Source organism: Pantherophis guttatus, chromosome 13 (genome assembly GCF_059756535.1).
Source record: "Pantherophis guttatus breed Tessera chromosome 13, ASM5975653v1, whole genome shotgun sequence".
In the NCBI taxonomy this organism is placed as follows: Eukaryota; Metazoa; Chordata; class Lepidosauria; order Squamata; family Colubridae; genus Pantherophis; species Pantherophis guttatus.
The window spans coordinates 25,213,642-25,237,250 of record NC_142075.1 but is presented as its reverse complement, the minus strand read 5'-3'; the positions used below and the strand labels follow the sequence as shown (position 1 = coordinate 25,237,250).

General features: G+C 45.2%; 1 protein-coding gene and 1 long non-coding RNA gene across 6 annotated transcripts in view; both read left to right on the top strand.

The window, feature by feature from the left end:
* The window catches only part of VPS13C (vacuolar protein sorting 13 homolog C), a 52,615-nt gene extending 37,739 nt beyond the window's left edge, over positions 1-14,876 (top strand). For 4 of the 5 annotated variants that reach the window (XM_087877957.1, XM_034409393.3, XM_034409392.3 and 1 more), the window contains 18 exons: positions 210-360; positions 985-1,125; positions 1,532-1,613; positions 1,825-1,894; positions 2,170-2,281; positions 2,489-2,602; positions 3,802-3,941; positions 4,761-4,842; positions 5,074-5,187; positions 5,609-5,684; positions 5,769-5,932; positions 6,969-7,014; positions 7,306-7,429; positions 7,751-7,865; positions 9,970-10,061; positions 10,835-10,958; positions 12,528-12,617; positions 13,437-14,876. In XM_087877957.1, the coding sequence (XP_087734083.1) occupies positions 210-360; positions 985-1,125; positions 1,532-1,613; positions 1,825-1,894; positions 2,170-2,281; positions 2,489-2,602; positions 3,802-3,941; positions 4,761-4,842; positions 5,074-5,187; positions 5,609-5,684; positions 5,769-5,932; positions 6,969-7,014; positions 7,306-7,429; positions 7,751-7,865; positions 9,970-10,061; positions 10,835-10,958; positions 12,528-12,617; positions 13,437-13,532 (1,933 nt within the window). In that variant the 3' untranslated portion in view covers positions 13,533-14,876. Of the gene's footprint in view, positions 1-209; positions 361-984; positions 1,126-1,531; positions 1,614-1,824; positions 1,895-2,169; positions 2,282-2,488; positions 2,603-3,801; positions 3,942-4,760; positions 4,843-5,073; positions 5,188-5,608; positions 5,685-5,768; positions 5,933-6,968; positions 7,015-7,305; positions 7,430-7,750; positions 7,866-8,178; positions 9,431-9,969; positions 10,062-10,834; positions 10,959-12,527; positions 12,618-13,436 lie in introns of those variants that run through there. The other variant, XM_034409394.3, reaches the window with a different exon arrangement.
* An 823-nt stretch (positions 14,877-15,699) lies between these two features.
* LOC117661070 (uncharacterized) lies at positions 15,700-18,810 on the top strand. The gene is made up of 2 exons (XR_009621990.2): positions 15,700-16,096; positions 18,712-18,810. It is a non-coding gene; the product is annotated as an uncharacterized LOC117661070 (long non-coding RNA).
* The last annotated feature ends 4,799 nt before the right edge of the window (positions 18,811-23,609 follow it).

Below are 23,609 nucleotides of genomic sequence, written 5' to 3'. Positions count from 1 at the left end.
GGATTCCTTTAACATAAGAAAAAGCTGCTGAAGACAGATTTGGGAGGTTTTTCTTTGACTCTTAAGTGACATTCGGTCTCGGTCACATTGCAGAGAAGCAGCAGCCTCACCAATTTAGAAATTAAATAATTAAGAGATATTTCCTTTAGCGGCGTGCAATATATTTCCCTGTAAGGATTTCGTTTCTGATTCTCCCTTTACTTTTGCAGTTCAGGCATTGTCTGGGAACTGAAACCAAAGCAAAGGTGGAAGCCCTTTAATCAGAAGCACATCAACCTCTTGGAACAGGCTTATCAAAGGCATCTCTCTGTGCAGAGCACGGAGCCTTCCGGCTGGATGAAAATCAACAACAATTTTGAGGTAGGCTGGAGCCACAGAGGAAGGTCAAACCCTCCAAATGGCAGGAATACAGCTGAGCCTAAGATGCTTGGCAAAACCTCTTCTTTGTGACTCTCCACTCCCTTCCAGAAGTGAGAAACTCCTCCAGCCGGTTCTTGAGTTGTGGGGTCCTTGGTGCTCTCTGAGCTTGGTGGTCTCCTTGCAGACATTTCACTACCAGACTAGGCAACACCATCAGTGCTAGGCTAATGCTAGTTCTTGAGTACATGGCAGGGCATTTGAGCGTTGAGAAACACTCTAGCATATTTCAGCATTTAAGGTTTGTTGAGTAGCATCGAATCAAGTTTATTGAAATTTGAGCTCCTGAACAATGCCTGACTTTGGGCCTTGAAGACAAGCAAAATAGTCCACAGCTATTCAAGGTGTAGTTTTCAGTGGGGCAAGGGGCAATACTGTGTGTTTGTCACTGTTGTTGTGTTTGTAACAAGTGACAAACACAACAACCGGGATACAGTTGGAGAGGAAGAAGATTTTCACTGTTTCTCAGGAGTTGCATTTTGGTCTGAAATGTCCCTGTATCTCAGGGTGTGAAGTGAGGGGCAGCTCACATAATAGCAGCTCTGTAGCTCTACTTTCTATTTCCAGATAAACTTCGATAAGGTGCCAATGGAAATGCGCCTTCCATTCAAATGCATAATCAAGCGAGACTTTCTGTCGGCCATCCAAATTGAATTCAAGCAGTCAGCACATCAGAAGAGCTTACGGGCTCAGTTATACTGGCTTCAGGTAGGTTCCTTTGCTCTTAGAGAAGGCTAATCTCTCCCCAGGGATTAAGAGGCTGGGCTTCTTAAAGATGATCACCCCAAGGTCTGCCAGAGTCCCTTATCGCTGTATTTATCCAGGGTTGGCTCCTAGAAATTCACTTGGTGGTGTTCCTGAAAGAGAAAGGACAATAAAAATGTTACAGCCGTGTTTTGTAAGAAACATTAACATCACAATTTTTTCCTCAGCAAATCCTCTAAGGTTTTCCTCTTAATCTGGTGTCACAAGTCTACCGCCTTTCTAATCCATTGGCATTTTAGTTAAATAGATGCTGGCACATCCCACCTGCAAGGTTCCTTGTTCAGAAATAACCGCTAGACTGGCAGACTGGTTAATGCTCTCCATATATCCCTGTTCTCCTCCCTTCAAGGTGGACAACCAACTCCCCGGTTCCATGTTCCCGGTGGTGTTTCATCCTGTGGCTCCTCCCAAATCCATCGCACTCGATTCAGGTGAGATGAATTTCAAGCACCGATGGACCAACAAACTCAGGGGTGTCCAAGCACATCACCCTTGATAACTTTTTAAGACCAGCCGACTGGGGAATGCTAGGAGTTGAAGTCCACCGGACTTAAAGTTGCCAAGGTTGGACATTCCTGAAGTAACCAAACCAGGTAAAATAGGCATTCAATTCATCTCTCTCTCTCTCTTTCTTTTACTTAGAACCGAAACCTTTAATTGACATCAGCATCATAATTCGGTTTAATGAATACAGCAAAGTGTTGCAGTTCAAGTAAGTAAATTATATTCAGCCATATCTGAAACATGGTTACCAACTAAAACAACAACACATTCTTCACATTCAGAGAAAAGGTAAAACAGTCCACTGATTCCATATTTTTTAGCTTTTGGCATCATGTTCAAAGATGACTTCCTCCACAATTCTCTCTGGAAGATGTGGTGTCTGATGGCAGGTTCTGGCAGATAGAATCCGGGGGTCCTTCCTGCTTTCCCCATTCTAGAAGCAGGTTTCTTGTGTCAATTCTGATTCTGATTTCCTTCTGCCAGGTATTTCATGGTTCTCATCCAGGAGATGGCTTTGAAGCTGGATCAGGGGTTCCTAGCAGCTGTGATTGACCTCTTCACTCCAGCCACAGACCCAGAAGCTGGGAAGCAGAAGGTAGTCACCGTCTCCACTTGGGAGGGATGTTTTAAAAACTGGAGGGATTAAAAAGAAAAAAAAAACCTTTGAAAAAAGCATAAGCATGGGTACCGAAAGGCTTAAGATATTAACTAAAGAAGTTTCAGTAAACAAATGTGAAAATGTGTAATGTTTTTCTTGAACCCAATTGAGGATACCTGTTCAAGCTTATTTCTGTTTTAACAGACCGGGTTGATACAGAAAGATATCGATGCTCTTAACACGGAGTTGATGGAATCCTCCTTGACGGATGTCTCCACTCTTAGTTTCTTTGAACACTTCCACATTTCTCCACTGAAGGTTTGTTTTCAGAGAACAGCAGCTCCTCCCCCAGAGATTGCCCCTGGCACAAGGCAGTCACAGGGCATTTGCAAGGGGCGAATCATTTGCCCAAATGCCTCAGATTTAGGTGGGAGCTTTGAGGTTTGCAGTTTGGCCTAAGTGCCAAGGCTTTAGCGCCAAAAGCACTTATTCCCTCCAGTGAGCACCGCCTGAGACCCCCCTCCTCTGAGGAGAACAACACAGCCCCTTCCTCATTTTCCTGTTTTACATCCTTCCATGAGCCCAGCAGGGAGAAAATGGCTTTGTGGCGTTCGGGCTCTGCTTCCATATATGGTAAAGTTTAATTTCTTTCTCCATTAGCTAGCTAACTAGATGGAAGAAAACATCTCTTGGGTTAATTTGGAATAATTTGTGGAACCTGCCTTAAATTCTGCTTTTTTTTTTACACTTTTGAGCCTAAAGCCTTGTTTTAGAGGACCACAAATTCCATAATTTGCTTTTCATTATCACGGCCCTAATAGAAGGCATTATTTCTGGTTCTATTTCTCCCTGTTCCCCAATATTTTAAAAGTGTCTTTTTTATCAGATGGTTTTTGCATTTAAATTTCTTAAGTTCTGTGCAGAAATGCTAAATTGAAAATTCAACGGAATGTTCCTTATGGAATTCTTTGATTCCCTCCTCAATTTAATAAAATGCAAACAGGATCGAGAGCCAGCTTTGAAATAAGGTTGATGTTGAACTTTTTGAAAGTAGACCATATGAATGAATGAATGAATGAATGAATGAATGAATGAATATGAATATAAAACATGCCAGAATTAAAAAAGCTGACAGAAATGAGTTAACTGAAAACTCAATAGTTTTTTTAAAGTGGTATTTAAATGAATCCTGCATTCAGCAAAGCTTAATAACTAACAATGGCTCTCTTGTTGTTATTGTCGTTCAGTTGCTAAGTCATATCCAATTCTTTGCGGCCCATGGACCACAGCACGCCAGGCCCCCCTGCCCTCCACCGTCTCCTGGAGTTTCCCCAGACTCACCTTCATTGCATCGATGACCCTCCCTAACCATCTCCTCCTCTGCCGTCCCCTCTCTCCTTTTGCCTTCCGCCTTTCCCAACACCAGGGTCTTCTCCAAGGAACCCTCTCTTCTCATAAGGGGGACAAAGTATTTGAGCTTCAGCGGCTGTCATAAGCACTGCTTTCTCTCTTGCCAGCTCCATTTAAGCCTTTCCTTGGGTTCTGGCACCGACGGATCCGAGTCCGGCCAGGGTGACGTGATTGCCATCCATTCTGTCAATCTGCTCCTGAAGAGCATCGGAGCCACCTTGACCGATGTGGATGACCTCATCTTCAAGTAAGGGGCTTCGGGGTTCATCTCAGGAGGTTCTTGGGAGTAGAAGCAGCCCGGGGACCTCCAGTGGGACAATGGGTCAGGGACTGTACAGACAGGAATTCCTGTATTTCCTGGGCTCTGTGCTGCTCCTGTCAATCCAGATGTGGAGCAGCAAAAAAACCCATTGGATCAATAAAGATTGAAAAATCCATACGCAACAACATCAAAATGACAGTACCTTTCCAAGGCAAAAGATTTAAATCAAGTCCCAAACCACAAGAGGGATTAGATTTCATAATGTATCTATCCACAAAGCCAGGCGGTGATAGCTTTTCTAAAATGCAGCCACGGAGATCTCAGGCAGGAGTTTAGGTCCCTGCAGACGACATTCCCTGCAAGGAAGGCCTGGGAAGGACAGACAGGGATGTCCCAGAGACACCCAGGCCTGAGCCATGAGCTTCTTGTCACCCTTCAGACATGCCTTAGAGGATGAAGTTTTGCAGGGCTCAGTCGCTTCCCATTTCCTTGCCATCACATGTGTCAGTTCTTGGACATGCCAACCTGGGCTTGCTAGCAGGGAAAGGACTATCACCCACACAAATAATCTCACGCTCTTTAAGCGGTGAGGAATGTCAAGCCTCTTCTCTAAATCTGATTTTGACCCCCAATCTGCTTCCTGGATGACTTGTCAGCTCTGCTGGGTTTCAGTAGAATGGGATGAAGATAGCTTGCTCCACAAGGCCTTCCTATAGAGTAGTGTCTGTAAGATTCTTTACATGCAGAGGACAATAGAGTTCTAAGCTACAGATCTTCATGAGGCTGTTTATCTGCTGCTTTCAGGCTTGCTTTCTTCGAAATCAAATACCAGTTTTACAAAAGAGATGAATTGCTGTGGAGAGTCATTGGCCATTACAGCGGGCAAGTAAGTTGTCCCTGTCCTTTGCCCGTCCCTCCCTCCCTCCCTCCCCCTCCCCCCTTGCATAAACCCCATTAGCAAGTGCAGCCCGGAGCCGTTGCGGTTTCTCCCCTGCTTAAGTGCTGCTACTTTAGACCTGATAATCCCTCCTCCTTTCACTCCCCTCCTCTCCTGCTTCCAGGATAGGCCTGCCTATCGTTTCAAACACTCATTTTTTGTGTTCTTTTTTGTTTAAAGTTCCTGAAGCAGATGTACATTCTTGTGTTGGGGCTGGATGTCCTGGGCAACCCCTTTGGCTTAATCAGAGGCCTTTCGGAAGGTGTGGAGGCCCTATTCTACGAGCCCTTCCAGGTACAGCGCGATGATTGACAGCAGAAAACCTGGGAACCTGGTGTCTGGGGAGGTTCCACCTTCCCACCCCACCAAATCCCCCTGCCCCAATGCTTTTTTAAGAAAGGCCTGTTTCGGATGGAAGCCCTGAAGACGAATAAACCCCAGGGAAGGGGGATATCCGTGAAATCTCGGCTCTCCTTCATGACTCCCTTCAGGGCTTCTGCCAGTTGTGCGATAAGAGTCAGGATGTGGAGTCAACCTGAAGGCTCCTTTGGCTTTTCCATGCTGGCAGCCGTGTAGTTTTAGGTAAATTACTCCAAGGCTTCAGCTGCCGCCTGAGCCGTCCACAGCCACCATTGACAAGAGCAGAGTGCTGGACGCCCTTTGGACGCTTAGCTTTGCTCTCAAAGTCTGCTTGGGATCATCTCCTTCTCTGTAGGGAGCTGTCCAGGGACCTGAAGAGTTTGCCGAGGGGCTTGTGATTGGCGTGAGGAGTCTTCTTGGCCACACTGTTGGTAGGTGGGGCACCTTCGGTGGGTGGAGAAGCTTTCTTGAGCTGCTCTCCATTGGCGCATCCCTAAACTCCCCTTGGCTGGCAGGTGGTGCTGCAGGCGTGGTGTCCCGCATCACTGGCTCGGTCGGAAAAGGCCTGGCTGCCATCACCATGGATAAGGAGTTCCAGCAGAAGAGACGGGAGGAGATGGGGCGCCAGCCGAAGGACTTTGGGGACAGCCTCGCCAAAGGTGGAAAGGGCTTTCTGAGGGTAGGATGTTCTTTAGATGCTCCTTGGAATTCTGGGTGTCTCTCCCCCCCCACCCCAGCTGTATTAAATTAACTCCACCTCCAATTGGTGCTGTGTGTGTTGTGTTTTGGGTCTGTGTCATTTTCTCCTGCTAGTGAGTAAAATAAATAAATAAATAGACAGCCTACCAAAACAACAGAAATAGAACTATTAATTACATGCAGTAACATTCTGTTTTGATATCGTTTTCAAGTGTTAGGTGTTTCCTAGACATTTCGGGGACAAGACGTACCCTCCCCCTCTGTGTCCTTTGTTTGTGCGTGGGTGAGGGTGGCCGGAGAGCCCGTTTGAAGGTGGGGAATGAGTTTCTCCAGAGACCAAGCTGGGGATCCCAGGGTACCAATCGCCTTCAGGGGCCTGAGTGCCTCCCTTTCAGGAGCAGCAGGAGTGATGAAAGGATGCAGTGATGTAGAATGCAGTTGGGATTTTTGACCCTACAGCATTTGGCACTTTTTTCTATGGACCAGAGTTTTCCAAACATGTCAGAAACGTGAAGCTGGGTTGGAATTCCTAGGGCTTGTCCAGCTTCTTCTGCCCAGCCAGCCAGTGGCCCAGAAGACCTCCTGGCACCAGAACCTGGCAAAAGTTGCAGCCAGTTCTTGAAAGGCGGGATAATCTCCTGCCCCACAAGGCTCTGGTGCCTCTGCTCTCTGGGGTTTAGGTCGATTTCAGCCAGGTCAGCTGGATTCATGCTGAGGAATTCCTAGAATCGACACCCAGCCTTCTCATAGCTAATAGGACAAGCTAGTTTCCCAAATTACTTTTCTTCATGGAAAGTGGATTATAGCCTTGTTTTTTACAGACTGGGTCGTGTGTCTTGTATTATCAGAATTTCTGCTTCTGATGAATTGCTTTCAGATGAAAATTTGAGCAGGCTGAACCTGTCTTAGCTTTGAACTCAAAATTTCCCCCAAAGTGGAGGGTTGGGGTGAAATGAATGGGAAACTTTGCCATTCCAACCTGCAACTCCATCTTTTTCCCCCCTGCTTTCTTTAAGGGAGTTGTTGGCGGAGTAACTGGGATGGTCACAAAACCTGTAGAAGGTAAGTGAGCTGGAGTAAAGTTAATTCTCACAGAATTCAGTCAAGAAGCATATAAATGACAGCAACTTTGTAACTGCTTTGCTGCATGTTCCGTTTAAATGTCCCTGATTGGAATCGCCTGAAATATGAAGTCATGACATGAAGCAAGAGATAACAACGCTAAAGAGTGAAATGTTAAAGAGAAAACCAATGCTTCTTGCGGATGGCCTGAAATTAAAATGCTTTGAATTTAGTGGCACTGTCTGCAGTCAGAAAATGCCATCCTAATTTTCTCACCCTTGATCCTGAAAGGTGCCAAGAAGGAGGGCGCGGCTGGCTTCTTCAAGGGCATCGGGAAGGGACTGGTGGGAGTGGTGGCCCGCCCAACCGGGGGCATCATTGACATGGCCAGCAGTACCTTCCAAGGGATTCAGAGGTGAGTCCAGCAGCCGTCTGGGGGTTACTTCCCAGGCCTCCTTTTTCAGAAGGAGACAGGGGCAGCCTCGCTTAGAAATCGGCATATGAGAACCCAAGTGAGAAGGAGAACATGGACACACACATGAGCCCCATGTCGTCTTCTGGTTGTGTGCATTGGGCCTTTCGGTGCAGAGCAGCAGGCCACCTTCTGCTAGCTGCTCTCCCTGAAAGAGTTTCTGGAATGGAGTCCTTCTGGAATGGGCTGTAGAAGAATCCGAGGGAACGGATCTTTCCAGAAGGCCCCCTCGCTAGAAAGGACTTCCCTTCCCTCTCCTCACAGAGTGGCCGAGTCTACTGAAGAAGTCTCCAGCCTGCGCCCCCCTCGCCTCATTCGCGAAGACGGGATCATTCGGCCCTACGACCGAGGCGAGGCCGACGGTTGTGACTTGTTTGAGGTACAGTGTTTAAACGTGGCTGCCTAAATGTGCCTCTGTGTGTGTGCGCATGAAGGGCAAGTGCAAGTGGTTTTTCTGTTGCTTTTGTGGATGTTGACTGTGGGGAGCCCTTGCTGAAATTGTTCTTTCCCCCCCTTGTTGTGCGATCTATGAACTGCATCCCACACCCCTTTCTAATGTTACTCTTCTTTCTCCCTTTCTCCTTCCATGCATGCCCAATCCCGGCTGGACCAACGGAATCACCCGTTACGCTTCTCTTTTCCTGATTAACTTAACCATCTTTATCTGCCTTGGTTTGCTTTAAACGTAAAAGACTTAATTCCGGAGACATCCACTAGTTGTGTGTGGTTGTCACTGAGCCTTTGCATTTGTTAATACTTTTGATAGTCTTCATTTCGAATGTCGGGGCAAATGTTTCTTAATGCCAAGAGTAGTGAGCTGCTAGGAAAGGGGGCTCTGGATAGGAAGCGGCTGGAGAGCGAGATAGGAAAGGGGGCCAGGAGAGAGAGGGCTCCCCTTTGGGGAGGAGACCCTTCTTCCTAAATGGTTTGTAATGGAGACCAAAGACATTTTTGTGAGAGTTATTGCGGAACATCATTTTATGATATGCAAAGAGGAGGGTCTCTGGCTGAGGGTCCTATAATAAAACCGCTGGCGTGTCCTGAGCATTTGATTCTGCACTGGCTTCCCCAGGCAGGTGGCGAAATGTGCACTGTATTTGGCATACTTGTGTACAAGGTCACAACATACGCTCAAAAAAGGCAGCACAGATGCCATGATGATCTCACCCAAGTTTTGTCCTTTCACCATCAACATGGATAAAAATAGCCAGCTACATATATTTTACTGTGGGTGGATATTTTTGGGATCTTCCTGGGGACCCTAAGTTAGAAACTTGTGTGACTTGTAGTTTCACAGTCAATCTTCCATCAAAATCTGACTGGAACATCTACTACTGTAGAATGTTTGTTAGGGAATCTGACCATTTCAAACTATATTAACACCCAGAGGTCCCTTTGTAGATAGTAGGTATCTTAAGAGTCCTGTCCAGGTTAGTCAGCTGATTATCTTCCAACAGTTACACCTGTGCCTTGATGCTGAAAAGGAAGGATGTATTAAGAAACATGTATTTATTTTAATGTTTTTACAAACGTATATATTTCCTTTCAATGCATGGTTTTGCTACATTGATTTAAAGATGACAAATTATGTTGGGAGACAGTGTATCCTTATTGCAGATGTTTTGGGGATAATGAAACAATTCTTTCCCCAGAATATGTGCTAAATCCGGTTAATATTGAGAGCAAGTAGCCCCAGCTGCCCACCCAGAGCAGCAGAGGGAGAATAATGGCCCCTGCCTGCCCTCCTCTTTTGTGGAGCTGCCCTCCCTCTCAATGGAAGAGAAGCCTTATCTTTCTCAACAAGGCTTTCCTCCCCCTCCCCCAAATAAAGCGAGTTCTTGGTAATATTTCCCACTTCATATTGTTGTTCAATTTGTAATGTTGCAGAAGTGTGTACATAATGCTATGAACTGGTGAATTAAAATTTTGTTTTTTGTACCTAAACTTGTGAGAACCTTTTTTTTGAAGGTGAGTGACAGTTGTATCCTCTGCCACTTTCCCTGAGAATTGGGCCCCTGTTTTGAGAAGGGGCCGATAATCTGCAGTCGCCTTTCGGATAGAGAGAGCTTCAACACCTGTTTTCCCCAACCAAGATAGCCAGTGAGGAAGAGGTCAGGCTCCTAGACATCTGGATGGGAACCTCATTGCCCATCCCAGCTGCAGAGGGAAGGGGGGGGGCAATTGGGCTTCACCTCCTGTTTCCTTCGAGTGGCATCTTTGAACTTCATGGGAGACTTTTGTTCTTCTCTCGTCAGCCCATGTGGCTGCTCCCTTCACCCTGCCCTGCCCTGCTCTCTGCTGGCTCAGGACTGAAGGCCTCTAGATAGTCTCAGTTGCGGCTCCACTTCACTCTGCCTTCACTGCATCTCAGATGGGGCTCCATTGGGAGGGAGGTCAGTCCAGAACAAGCCAGTCGTGCCTTGTGTAAGAGTTTAAACACTGCAGCTGTGATCTAATCTGAAGCATTTTTACTTCCTCTCCAGAACTCCCACATCAAGAAGCTGGAGGCCGAGAGTTTCCAGCACTATTGTCCAATCCCAGGAAGAGGAAAGACCTACATTGTGGTCACCAGCAGGTATGGCCAGGCCAGCAAATTGGAAGGAGTTTTTCCCCGCTCATCCTGGAATTTAACAGTCTAGGGCAGGGGTCAGCAACCTGTGGCTCTGGAGCCGCATGTGGCTCTTTCACTCCTCTGCTGCGGCTCCCTGTCACTCAGAATATGCATCACAACCGCCAATGTGCAACACCTGCCTGCACGCGATTTATTGAGCTTTTCAACTCCTGGTAGGCCAACCCTGGATAAATCCAAGAAAAGAAAAGTTTCAGAAGAAAACAGAACGTTTAATTCAACTACCTATGCTAGTTTTGTGGCCGCTCAAGAAGTAGTCAGGCACGGGAAGGGTTTTGTGGCTCCCGGTGTTTTCTTTTCTGTGGGCAACAGGTCCAAATGGCTCTTTGAGTGTTTAAGGTTGCAGACTCCTGGTCTAGGGAGCCTAATTCTGAAAGATACTTCCCCGACATGTTCTCTCTTCATGACCTTATTGAAGGAGATGGCAGATGCTTTGGCTCTGCAAAGAGTTGAGCTGGCTGAGTAGACCTCAGCGGAAGCTTATGTTGATAGTAGTGGAAGGATGCCTGGGAATCATTGCAAAGCAGGATTGTGCTTTGCAATTAAGCTGAGTCTCTCCACAAGTAGAATTGGGGCTTTCTTGGGGGGGGGGGGTGTTCTACATTTATTCTTTAGTGGAACAGGATTGTTTCATTCAAGTTAAAATGCCTTGGTCTCGGACCCATTGTGGATTGTTTCTTCTGAAAGGGAAGTCCTAAAATACTTTTTGGTCACTCCAGGAGAGTCATCTTAATGAAAGAAGTGGAGATCCTAGGTCACATGACCACAGACTGGGATTACTTATATGAAGATTTTACACGACCCCCCAGGACAGATGAAAACCTGCTGCAAATCTTCGTTAAGGTAAGAGAGTCTGATCTCGGCATAATAAGTTTGACCAAAGCATAACAGCTATTATTAATCAGCAGACAAATTTGTTAGTTAGAGCAACACGAACCCAGAACCAAAACCTCTACTGTGTTTCAAGGATATATTTTGAATTAACCTTGCTGTATTGATTTTGTTAGTGGAGTGGTAGATTAATGCCGCATCTCCTTTTGTGAAATAAATAATAATTTTACTCCTGGAAATAATAAGGTAAGGAGCTCAATCTGACTTTGTTCTGAAAGAGAGACCAAAGTCTGTCTTTCTCAATAGAAGACATGGCTGGAAAAATATGGCCCTCTATGCCCTAATAAATGTCTTCAAGTATTGGAAGACTCTCTGGGCAAAAACAACAGAGGGGTTAACTTTGGATGTGAAGGAGTTCCAAGGTGAAATCAGGCAAACTCAGAAATACCTTCTGGTTCTTTTTCTGATACATAGTTGAATATTTTAAGTGTTTTGTGCCATTTCTCTCCCCCCCACCCTCCAAGTTTTATTTATTTTATTTATAATACTTTTCATCTCCATCAAACAGTGTGTGAACTCGGTACAGTTATTTGAAAATTCATAATTCACTTACTTGTTGTTGTATTCGTTACAATAGCATTGATAGTATAACTCTATAACAATTTACAATAATACATAGCATCATCATAAACGTCTCTCCATAGTAACATTTTCTTTTCTTACATCTCCTCTTCTGTTTCTATTGTCTAGCCATTGATAAAATACATCCCACGTCAGAAAATATTCAGTTTCTTCTCTGTCCCTAATAATAAGTGTTAATCTGTCCATTTCTGCGCATTCCATTATTTTCTGAATCACCCTCTCATCTGATGGGATCTCCTCACACTTCCATTGTTGTGCAAATACAATCCTAGCCACAGTCAGTACATGTAAAATCAAATATGTAGTCTTTTTGTCGTATTTTTCTGGTAGGATGCCCAAAAAAAATGTCTCTGATCTCAGTTCAATATCCTTCTTTGTCATTTTTTCCAGCCAGATATGTATTTTCCACCAATATTTTTTAGTTTTGGGACACGTCCACCACATGTGGGAGTATGAACCCAGTGTTTGGTTACATTTCCAACATTTGGCTAATCTGTCTTTATACATTTTAGCTAACCTTGCCGGTGCAAAGTGCCATCTATAAAACATTTTATACAGATTTTCTTTATATGCGGTTGACATTGTCATTTTTACATTCCTATCCCATAGTTTCTGCCATTTATCTAATTCCATTGCGTGTCCCAAATTTTTAGCAAGCATTGCTAAAGCAATCATTGTCCCCTTTACCTGCTCACTTCCTAATTTGATGCTCAATAAGTAACCATATAATTTCTTTATCAATTTATCATCTCTTCCGATTAATATCTGGTCTAATTCTGTTGGTTCTTTATTAAAGCCATACATTTTTGCATCTTTCTCATAACGCAATTGTATTTGCATTTGTGGCCACCATGCAATTTTTATTCCTTGCCTACTGAGTTCCTCTTTACGGTTAGTGTTCCTAAACAGGAACTCAGTGTTTTATGCCATTTCTAACAGGACAAAGGGATACTGCCATTCTCCAAAAAGGAGAGTTCGGGACAAGAATTAATAAAGAAAATCCGACTACCGGACGTGGCTGCCGCAAAGGTAAGGCTCCCCTAACGATTCAGCCGGGACAGAAGCTTGGCGCTGACTGTCCTGGGTCTTTGCCTTTGAAAGGTTATTTCACAACTTCCCGAGTGACATTTGTACGTTGCAGTCTTTCCTCAGGCGAGGACATTAAGGCCCCGTTTGGTCTGCAGTCTTTCTAGGGCAATGTCCAGGGGAATCGGGTTTTCTACCCTCCACACTGAAGATTACATTTTGCTTAATTAGAAAATGTCCTTTTTGGGGCATGAGGGATGACCCTTGCCTCCCTGAGTCACTATCCTGGTCACCTCGGACACTTTCTTAGCCACAGCGGATCATGAGCATCGAGTCTCAGAGGTAGACAGGCAGAGGCATTTCCTCAAATCTCAGCTCGTCCTCCAGTTACAAGCAAAATGGATCCTGCCCATCACAGTTGTAACTGACGATGGTCATAAAATGGGCTACAGGCACAGTTTTGCAGAAAACCAGACACAAATGCCAGTTTTCAGCAAAACTGACATAAACCATGGTCACGTGATTGAGTCACTGGAAATGACCCGGTTGCCGAGCGCCTGACGTGCGGGTCATGTGACCCCCGGGGGGAGGTGAGCTCCGGAACTGTGAATTGGAATTGCAAATCCTCCCCAGGTGAGTCTGTCGGAGCTTTGGACAATCGCTAAGGTCTACCTGTAACACTTCCTGGGTCATCCTCATTGTGCCAACTCTTGGTCGAAGATGGCAGCGGCAGCCCAGAGATGGGTGTTTCTATCTTTGCAAGAAAAAGTTGCTCATTTTTTCAGGAAGGGGTTCTAATTGCCACATTCTGCCGCTTTGCAGAGAACGTGTCAAGCCATCGATGCGGCTGAAGCCAGCAGGCACCAGCAGACCCTGGTGAAGCAAGCCTCTCTGAAAAGAAGCACATCCAGGACGTGACTGGGACACGGGGGGCCTTGGCTCAGCCCCTCCTTCAGGAAATGTCTTTGGGGGAACAATCCATGTGTGGCCTCAGCTTTACTCTATCTAGACTGCAGTCGGTTGTGGGTGTGCTTTTAGAAAATCTTGACAATCGAGACCCCAAAGAAAAAATCCCGAAATTCCTTCTGCTTTAAACCCCCTTTTACTAAATGAATTAAAATTCATTTCTACTGCCTTCGACAGAAAATAAGTTTTCCACGACCCTCCTATCAGGTCTACTCAGGGGGAGATTTTTGTAATGCAGAAGATTCCAGGGACTTCAGTGGATGATAGCCATGCAGTTGTAATCAGGGACAGATGTTCTTTCTTCATGCTGGTCAGTAAATAATGCCTAATTATGCTCATTACTCTTATTTAGATTTATGTGATACAGAAATGAACATTTGGCTTAGATCATAAATTCTCTTTTTGAAATGTTCTTCACATTTCCACCAGATTCTCTGGTGACAATATATACAAAAAAATACCTAGGCTTAAAAGAAGGAACCGACTCAGGGTCCTGGCGCATTGCATCTCTCACCACCAAATGCAGAGGTTGAAAGCCCACCTCCCTCAACTCCGACTGACTCTTGGCTCCCTTATCTCCCTTATCTCCTCCAGGGAATTTTAGGCTGGAGTTCAGCAACACCCAGGTGCTTGCCAGGGATCAGACCCTGGGTGGCTCAACCCCTCTGAGAAAGACTCTTCCATCTGTACTATTCCTGTCAAAGTCCTCTTTGGAAGCAACATAGTAAATCAAATGGGCTGCCACACAGGCATTTCTGCTCAACATTCAGTATTTCCTAGCCCAGTTATTTGTATTGGGGGTTGGGGGGGATGCTCTCTTTTTGCACACTTGTTTTAGGTAGCACCTTCATACTCACAACATGCTAGCATTAACATCAACATGGCCAGAACTGGTTAAGGATATTTTTAGCTCCGTTTATAGTCTCAGCACAGCCAATTTACACCCCAGAATAATCCTTCAGTGCCAAAGAGTTTGCAATGAACAAGATACAGATTTATATGTCAGCAGTTACAGTCAAATTACAGTAGAGTCACTGCCTCATGCAAAACACAATAGCACAAACATGTTATTTACAAAATAGCAGGATCAATGCCTAAATAATATTAGGCTCTAATTTAGAACTTTAAATGAGGAACAAACTATTATGGCCAGATCAGAGTTAGCAGGTAGACATCTTCAAACTTACCTAGTTCACTCAGGAAGTTTGGCTGTAGGTCATATAAAATGTACTATTTTCTGTGTTTACTTTTGTTACGTATATTATATACTGCCAAATAAAAATATTTTACATGCAACTCTTTCTGTGATACCATCGAAGAATGTTAATTGTGCTGCACAATTCACTCCATCTGCAGAGGGATGCGTGGCTGAAAGTCATCAGTCAAACCCTCTGAAATCAGGTTGGATTGCTTTCCACAAGGGGGTAGCATTTCCTTATTTTTACAGCCGATACTTCAGCCTTTCTGCTGTATGCTAAGAACAAGTTGCACAAAGCCACAAGGCCTGTGTGTAGTAGTTACAAAACTTCACTTCTTGTGTTTGCACACAAGAAGTACCTGTGTCTGGACTAAAGATGGGAAGGCGTGGAAAATAACCAAAAAAATTGGGGGCAGGGGGAAAAGAGTTTCCTCCCCATTTTTTTCCAGGTGGCTTTAGAAAACCCTGGGTTTCCCCCAGTTTTTCCATTTTTTTCCCAGGCCTTCCCATCTGGGCTTTCTCCAGAAGAGTGTTCGATAACTTTAAAAGTCTTAGCACCGATACGTCAGAATTGTTTGGTTTTATTCCCAGACTTTTGTTGACAAGTTTAAAGGCTGAAAAATAGTACATGGCACATTACTGAATCAAACTTAAAAGCTGGAAAAAAAATTTAAGGAAGGAATGGAAAAGTCATTGGGGTAATGGAGATAGATTTTATTTTTATAAAATAAAACTCATCTGATGAAACTATCAGTGATAAGATGATAGAATTTGTAAAGCTGGCAAGCAAATGAAGAGTAAATAAATCCCGGCATCTATTTTGACTTGTAAGTAACTTTAGAAATAATTGAAGAGGGCCGGGCACATAATAACTATTAGCCGGCTAAATTGTACTGTCTGAATGCCAGCTGTTTTCCACAGTTCAAAGAAAAGGCCATCTTGAGTTCCCAGGGGCTCCTGCTGAAAGACTGAGGAGGTGGATAAAGCTCAAGGCACTGGCTGCTGTTTGAGGAAGAAGTTCCTTGAAACGTCCACAAGGCTGCAGAAACCGGGTGACCCCATTGGAGACACCTGAGCACTTGTACACTTGGCCCTGGACAAGAAGGCCCAGCGCGGTTTGCAAATGGCATTGGGATGCTTGGTACGGCTGCAGTCGTCTCTGAGCCACTCTCCCTTCGTAGAAGCTCTTCTTGAAGACCTCTTCACATCTAAAATGTTCATAAATATTCAGAGGAAGTGGCGTGAGACCACGGGGTCTCGGAAAACGAGTCTAAACGCTGGTGCAGCAGCCAGGAGACCTTCCGTGCATTTTCATCAGGTGCAGAAATAGATTTTTACTTAATATGAAATGCAAAGTACCAGAGAACCACTTGGGCAGTATTGGGTATGTTTACATTGCCGTGCAGCCTGAGCTGCTGCCAGGGAAAAGGGGCAAAAGGAAGCCGAGGACGATCACCTGCGTTGGTCTGTGAAGAGAGACGCAACCTTTGATTGGCTGGAGCCCCTGCGGGCTTCTTCAGTAATCAATCTATTAGTCTTTGAACTGCCCCAAGATGCTTCAGCACCCCGTCTTTTCTTAAATGGGGGAAACGGGTCAGGCAGCTGAATATTCATAAGACCAACCCTTCTTAAGAGTAAGGTGTGCCTTTCCAAGGCGTACAGGTAGCGGCCGTAAGATAATTAGTTGCCCAATGTATTATGCATGTGCTCTGGCATCCAGCAGGTGGGCTGGATCCTCACAGTGGAGTCCTCCAGGTCGCTGCTGTCTTGATTGAATAGAGGGGTGATGCAGGCTGGGAGGGTCTGTCATAAGTAAAGCTGTGCCGGCTGCAGTCGCACGCCCGCATTTGCACAAGAGTTCTGGAGCCAGAAATATATTTTAAAAAGTTTTCCGGCCCTGTCATTGTTTAAAATCCAGGGATAGAAATTATTTTGGATGTTCAATGTCAAGATTTTTTACATCCTTTTCTGAAGAAATTTATGAACAATAATTAATAACGTTTATTCCTGTTTATGTGTCATGCCTCCCACCAGTCAATACCTAGCATAATTCCTTCGGAGGCTCTCTCTAAATCTCCCAGACAGAAATAATTTTGGGGAATGTAAGCCAGGCAGGGGGAAGACAGAGTTCAGACGTGTGTGTGTGTGTGTGTGTGTGTGTGTGTGTGTGTTGGTGTGTGTTGCAAGGGCTATGCAATACAAAAGGCTGCATTAAATTAAAAATGCATTTTTAAAGACGTCTCATTGCCACGATGGGAACGAAATGTTGGATTAAATAGATTTTGGTCTGTTGCAACAAAGCCTTTGTGTTCTTAAATCACTTGGCCTGCAATGTCCAGCACAGAAATTTGGACCCGGATTGTAATCCAAGTTGTGATGTGTACATTTTAGCATGTACCTACGTCAATATATTTCTGATTTGCTCCCAAAACATCCTTCCAGATGGCCGGATCACGTGAAGAGGAAACCTGTTTAATAGTCATTTTATTGCTTGTTTTCCATCTCTGTTGCTTCTGAAAACTACCTGTCACCACTGCTTTTCTTCTCCCAACTTCGCCCTTCCATCTCTTGGTGCTGTGATTTGCCCTGCCCGTTGGCTACTACAGAATTTAAAAAAGGAAAATTAGACTTCTTCAGTTTTGGGCTCTGGGGAAAACAATATTCTTCTGTCATTTGATAAACTAGCCCCCAAAGGGTTTAGGTGAGGCAAGGCTGCAGGAGGCTCGCTCTAATTAAAAGCCAAAAGACTTTGTGCCGCCTCTCCTCTAACAAGGCAGCCCAGCCAAGACCTTCGGAATTGCAAGGAGAGAGGAAAGCGCCCGGGTGCCCAGGCCTTGGTCTGCTGGAACACCCAAGTTTTAATGACTCTTATAGTGGCCCCTTTAATGACTCTTCCACCCGTGACACCTTGATATCCATCTTAATTTTGGGATTCTTCTCAACGAGACAATGATGAAAGATCTCTTCCCCAGCTCCAGCGAGTGATCAATGGCAGCTGGCGCTCGGTGCCATTGTTTACGGCGCCAACTGGAGGCTCGGGGCAGATCTGGGAGCACAGTAGCCTCCTGTGGGCCCTATGTGGCTTTGAACTTCTCCTGCCTCCGAGGCAATACATTTTTATTAGTCCCTTTTGGTGACCCCCAAAAAGATCAATCATGTTCCCAGAGTGCAGATGGCATCTGCTTGTCCCTGCAGTTCCAGACGATTGGGCTGGAGCGGTTGTGATGGGAAAGGAGGAGTTTGGGTTCCTAATGTGATGTTTATTACGGCCAAACCTCAAAATCTCGCCCCTGTGTGCTTGGGCAATGAAGCCCCGTCTTCCCAGAGACCCCTTCCGTGACCATGGAAGAGGGCAGACGGTGCTTTTCCTGGGCCAGTTTGAGAGCAGAAAGGCCGGGAGTCAGACTTCCTCTCTCTTTCGGTTGTCTTCCGAGGCCGGCAACGGTTGGTCCTTTTCCTTCGACGCTTCCTGTTCTGAGCATGGGTGGCTTTGCGTAAAAGTAAATTATTTGCAAGCTGTAATTTTTCAAATGTGTCAAATGAAATTCCGAGCACGTCTCTTTCCTTTTGTTGAGAAGGCGAGAGGTGCAGAGTAATATTTGGCTAAAAGTCCCCCTTTGGTTGAAAAGGGCCCTTTTAACTTCACCAAACTTGCTATTAATATGTTGCATCTGCCCTAACGTTTGGCCTGCCAGCCTTTTTCTTAACTTTGCAATGTTGGAAGTGACTTCTGAGCCCTGCTGTATCCTTGCCTGCTGGCACTGCAAGTAAATCTTTCTAGTTTGGGACTTTGTGCAGCTGTCGGGAGAGAGGAATGCCCAATGTAAGCTTCCTGGGCTGAAGAACAGTTCAGTTAAGCTTCTTATGTGAATTTCTTCCCTAGAAGAAAGGCTGCTTTCTGTATACTTATTTTTAAATTTCTCTTCCATACAGAGAATTGCCTGGGAAATGTGATGGGCTGGCAGTTTCGGGGCTTCGAGCTGTCCATTAATCCAGAGAAGAGAGTTTAATAAACTGCAGATCCTCTTTGAAGTCGGTCGTCTCCTCCAGACCTGAGGGTTCAACTGGAAACAGGGCCATCTCAGCCTCCTTCCTCCTGTCTATGGTGGGCAAACCAAGTTCTCCGACCTTTGCTGGTGGAGAGTAGAAGAGGAAGGGATGGGTGCTTGCTTTGAGCTAAAGGGGAGGGTTGGGCTTTTTCTGGAATTTACCTTTCAAGGTTTTCCCCTTCAGAAGGCCTAACCCATGGCCTTCTTTGGGAGAAATCTTGCCTGACCATCTTTTGTACAGTAATTTCTCAAGAAAGGGCACAGAATTCAGCGCTGAATGCAAAACCTTCATATCCTCTAAAGTTCTGAGGCAAAACTCCTTTGCCCGTTAAACAAAGAAAAGAATTTTTTTTGGGGGGGGGGAGAAATATTAGTCAAACTATTGAGATAATGTGACAATTGCTTAAAAGATAGTCAGATAAATAACCCTAAGATGGAATCTGGTGAGTAAACAGCATGTGATCTTGAAACACAACGTCCTACTTCAAAATATGCTGCAAAAGTTTTTCCCCTCAACAGCAGCATCAGCATTTCCGAGCGCCCCCGGCTTTGCCTTCAGCTAGAGATTATTCACTTACTGACATTTATCCTACAAGTGATTCAAACCTGTCATCAATCCAAAGTTGCTCCCAAACTGTGAAGTTAGCAAAGGAAGCCGGGCTTTGTGAGGGGGATAAAAATGGGGGCCGCTCATGCCGTGGTGGAGAGAATCGGGTTCCAATCCTCTCGGAAGGGGTCTTGTAGTCACTCTCTTCATTCCGTGGGTCAAATGAAGTTGGAAGGACACAGACCATGGGTCGTCTGTTGGCAGCCAGAGGGGGCCAGAAGAGCAGCTGCTGGAAAGCACCAGAGTCAGTGGCTCTCTTGCTTAGGCCAGGGTTTCCCAATCTTGGCAACGTTAAGACGTGCGGACGTGCAACTCCCAGAATTCCCCAGCCGGCCATGGAAAAGTTGAGCTCCAGGGCTATGGTGATGAAGGACCTGGTGCCCCAAGACGGATGGAAATATTAGGCTGGGGCTGCATCGAACAGGGCTGCAATCATCCTAGAGTGGTGACTTTTCCAGACCAACTACCTAAAGCTATATGCAAAGAAGCAGCTTAATGACTCTGTAGGGCAGGCTTCCCCTCTTTGCTGCTTCTCACGATTCCTACTCAAGGCCCACATAAGGACAGTTAAAGCCAGTGATGGTTGCTCCCGGTTCTGTAGAACCGATAGTAAAACAGGTGGGAAGCTCCACCCACCTGCCACAACGTCATCATGGGTGATCTGCGCACGTGCAGAAGTGTATGTGCATGTTCCCGCTGCAAACTGGTAGTAAAGGTAAGTAGAACTCACCCCTGGTTAAAGTATCTTTGCGGTGATGACGTGTGCAGAGGCCTTTGGCGCCAGCTCCAGCTATCTGGGACAACACCAAAGCTTGCTGGATTGGAGTGGACTCGTCTGGATCCAAGGTTAGAGAAAAATGGCAGAAAATGTGAATGACACTGGAATTATGAGTAGGCCAAGAGACCGTCATTAGCTCTCCATTTCAATGGTCTCTGGCCACTAATCTTTCATCAGCAAAGACTGGTCCTGAGAAACCCATCCTAGGATGGTCACATGTGATAGATGCACGCTTTTGAACTGGAACACAGACCAGCTTATTTCTGCCTGAACTTGGTTTCACCTTCATCCTTCGCTCAGGTGCTGCTGGCACTTGTGGAAGCCGGTCTGCCGTGGCCGGAAGGGACAAAGTCCTCTGGTCGGCAGATGGCCTTGTGGTTGCTCTTTCCAACCTGCCTCAGCTGACCATCTCATCCCAGTAGGACCAGCTGTTCCACTCACTTTGGGGCCGCAACACCTGATCGCTTCTTTGTCTTCTTTTTTCTTGCGGCCAAACATAAATCCTTGTTTTTCCGACAGTTTCATCCACCTGTGCTTGCCCTGAGCGACGTATAACCTTATGCCAGGTTTTCTTCACTTTAGGTAGCTATAATTGCATCAAGGTTTGCAACCTGTTGACAGAAGAGCTGAACAGGTGTTTCTTAGGTGTTTCAGAACCGTTCCTCTGTGTGAAGAGAGGAAGCCAACATCTATCTCGGCAGACCTTTCTAAACCACTATAGCTGGAAGGAGTTGTCAAAACCCATCTTTGTTTTACACCTAAGGGGAGATGAAGCTGCAATCGATTAGAAGGTTCCTACTATCTTTTGCTGTTAAAAATCACCCTTTATAGGTGATGTTGGGTTGGCTGCATCTGTGTTAGTCACTGACCAGCCCTAATCATAGCTGTGAACATCAGGAAATAATGAAGGATAGTTCTTTGGGGGTGGTTTCGGGGATACTTTATGCATCCTAACTTCTCTGGTTTCATGCCAAAAAGCCAGTTCAGCCTTGTTGCTTTTGATAAATCTCAGAAGAAATCTTTCTGTTCTAGAAAAATACAGGGTTTGGATTCAAGCTTTACCTCTCTGTTAGGAAAAGTTGTTGCACTGCTCTCCATCCAGAGTATCTATATAAAAGGAGACCAAGACAGGAAAAGGGGGGGGGGTGATTTCTATTTGGGGAACCAGCTTGCAAGAAGGAATCTCACGGAAGCTCTAGTGTTGGTGAAAACATTTTCTGTGCTTCCTCTTCCTCTCCGGGAACAAGTGAACAATGAGGGGTCCTCGATGATCGCTGAGCTTCATTTTTTCCTTGCAGACATTTTCCTTTTAACAAAGTCCTTTTTAATTTCCCCACATCAGAGTAACCCCGTGTAGCTATGCTCCAAAGGAGAGGAAGTGGGTACTTTGCTCAATTGGGTTTCCAGGCCAACAAAGGGCAAGGGAGAATGAACAGAATAACAGAGTGCGAAGGGACCTTGGAGGTCTTCTAGTCCACCCCACTGCTCAAGCAGGAGACCCTCTATCATTTCAGACAAACAGTTGTCTAATCTCTTCTTAAGAACCTCCAGTGATGGAGCACCCACAACTTCTGGAGGCAATTTGTTCCACTGATGAATTGTTCTCAGGAAATTTCTCCTTGGTTCTCTCCTTTAGTCTGCTTCTTCTCCTTCAGGTGCTTTGGGGAACAGGTTGACCCCCTCTTCTCTGTGTCAGCCCCTTGAATATTGGAATCCTTTATCATGTCTCCCCTAGAATGCCAGAAGGCAGAGTGACCCAGGGATGAGAAGACAGGGCCCTGCTCCGGAGCTTGATACAAACGGAGCCTCGCCCTGAACTCTGGAGCAGGAGAAATGCTAAGCCTGATATCTTGCCCTGCTGAGCACGCTGGGTGTCGAGAGTAATTTCCCAGCGCCCGATCTAGATGGCTGAGCTTCCAAATTTCTGAAGCCTGTGAACTGAGGATGGCAAGCAGTGAAAAGGTCCTCAGCAAAGCAGGCAGGAGGCTCTGAAGCAAAATGATAAAGCTGAGTAATTTCATTAAGAACAGTTGTATTTACTGGGAGCCACAGATGGTGCCGTTTAGCTTATGGCCAATTTGTTAAGTTAAAACGAATATAAAGAAAGGCAGGAAAGTATTCCAAGTGAGAGGTGGTTAAAAATTTAAGCAGGGACCAGATGGCTGAAGATGAACATTTATCCAAGTTTGGTGAGGAGTAGCCTGCCCTGCCCGATTGGAGAGGTGTCTATATCGGAGCCCTTGGAGGTGCCAGGCCTCCTTCGACCCAGAAGGGAACCACCAAATCTTGTCTGCCTGTTTGTTAGTTTTTAAAAAGGGCAAATCCTGCAGACTGGCGGAGTGGGAATGTTCTGCTCTGCTCTGCTTTAGTCAGTTGGCCTTGGATGACTAGCAGGAAGAACCAAATTAGATCTAAATGTTGTTTTCCAGAGGTTTTTGCTGTCACATAGGCATTACGTTTCTTTCTTTCTTTCTTTTTTTAAGCCTGGAAGCTCTTGGCCAACTCCCAGATCAGACAATATGGTTTTATCATCTTTAACAATGATGCAGCTCAAGCAATCATAAAATCACCGTTCAATGTTCTGTAACCACTGCTGTAGGACATTTTGGGATGACAATAAATTATGCTGTGTATTGTCCCTAGTAAAAGACCTTTCCACAACGGGTCCCTTCCGCTGGTTTCCAACCTGGTCTCTGAATATTACTTCTAATCCTACTTTTCCTTTGGTGAGAAGATTCTCTCTCTCACACACACTACCCCAGTTTGATCTTTATAGCAATCTTGGGAGGTAGATTGGGGTTAAAAGGGGGCGATTTAAGATCTTTCTTTCCCCAAGTCAAGTTCTGTTCAGCCAAATGCAGACAAAAATGTCTTTTCAATATTTTTCTCACAGCCAACACTGATAAGTCTGTTTGTAGATCCCCAGGGAAGGAATTCCAATGGTATATATCAAAGAGAATATATAAATACTGATTTAAGACTTAAATTGTTATTAGAATTCTCTGGCAGTTCATATGCTTCCTTGCAGAAATTTATTTCTTCTATTAAAGAGAGAGGAACCACCGCTTAAAAAATGTATTATAGCGAAGGGTTTTTTGTTTCAACATGAATGTAGCTCACATCCAAACCGTTCTTCCTACTGGTGTATTCTATGCATATAATATGAAAATGGAGGATTTATTTATATTTTGCTTTTAACTGCACAAGAGAGAAAGGCTGGTACTGAATTCAGTGGCGTGGCTAGAAAGACAATGGAGGGGAAAACTCCTTTAGGCCATATTGTGTAGTTAATATTTCAAATTAATTCAGTTGATTATGCATCAACCAATAGGCCAAACTCAGCTTTAGGTGCCATAATTTATGGTACAGCATTTTGCCTGAAGCAATATGAAAGCCC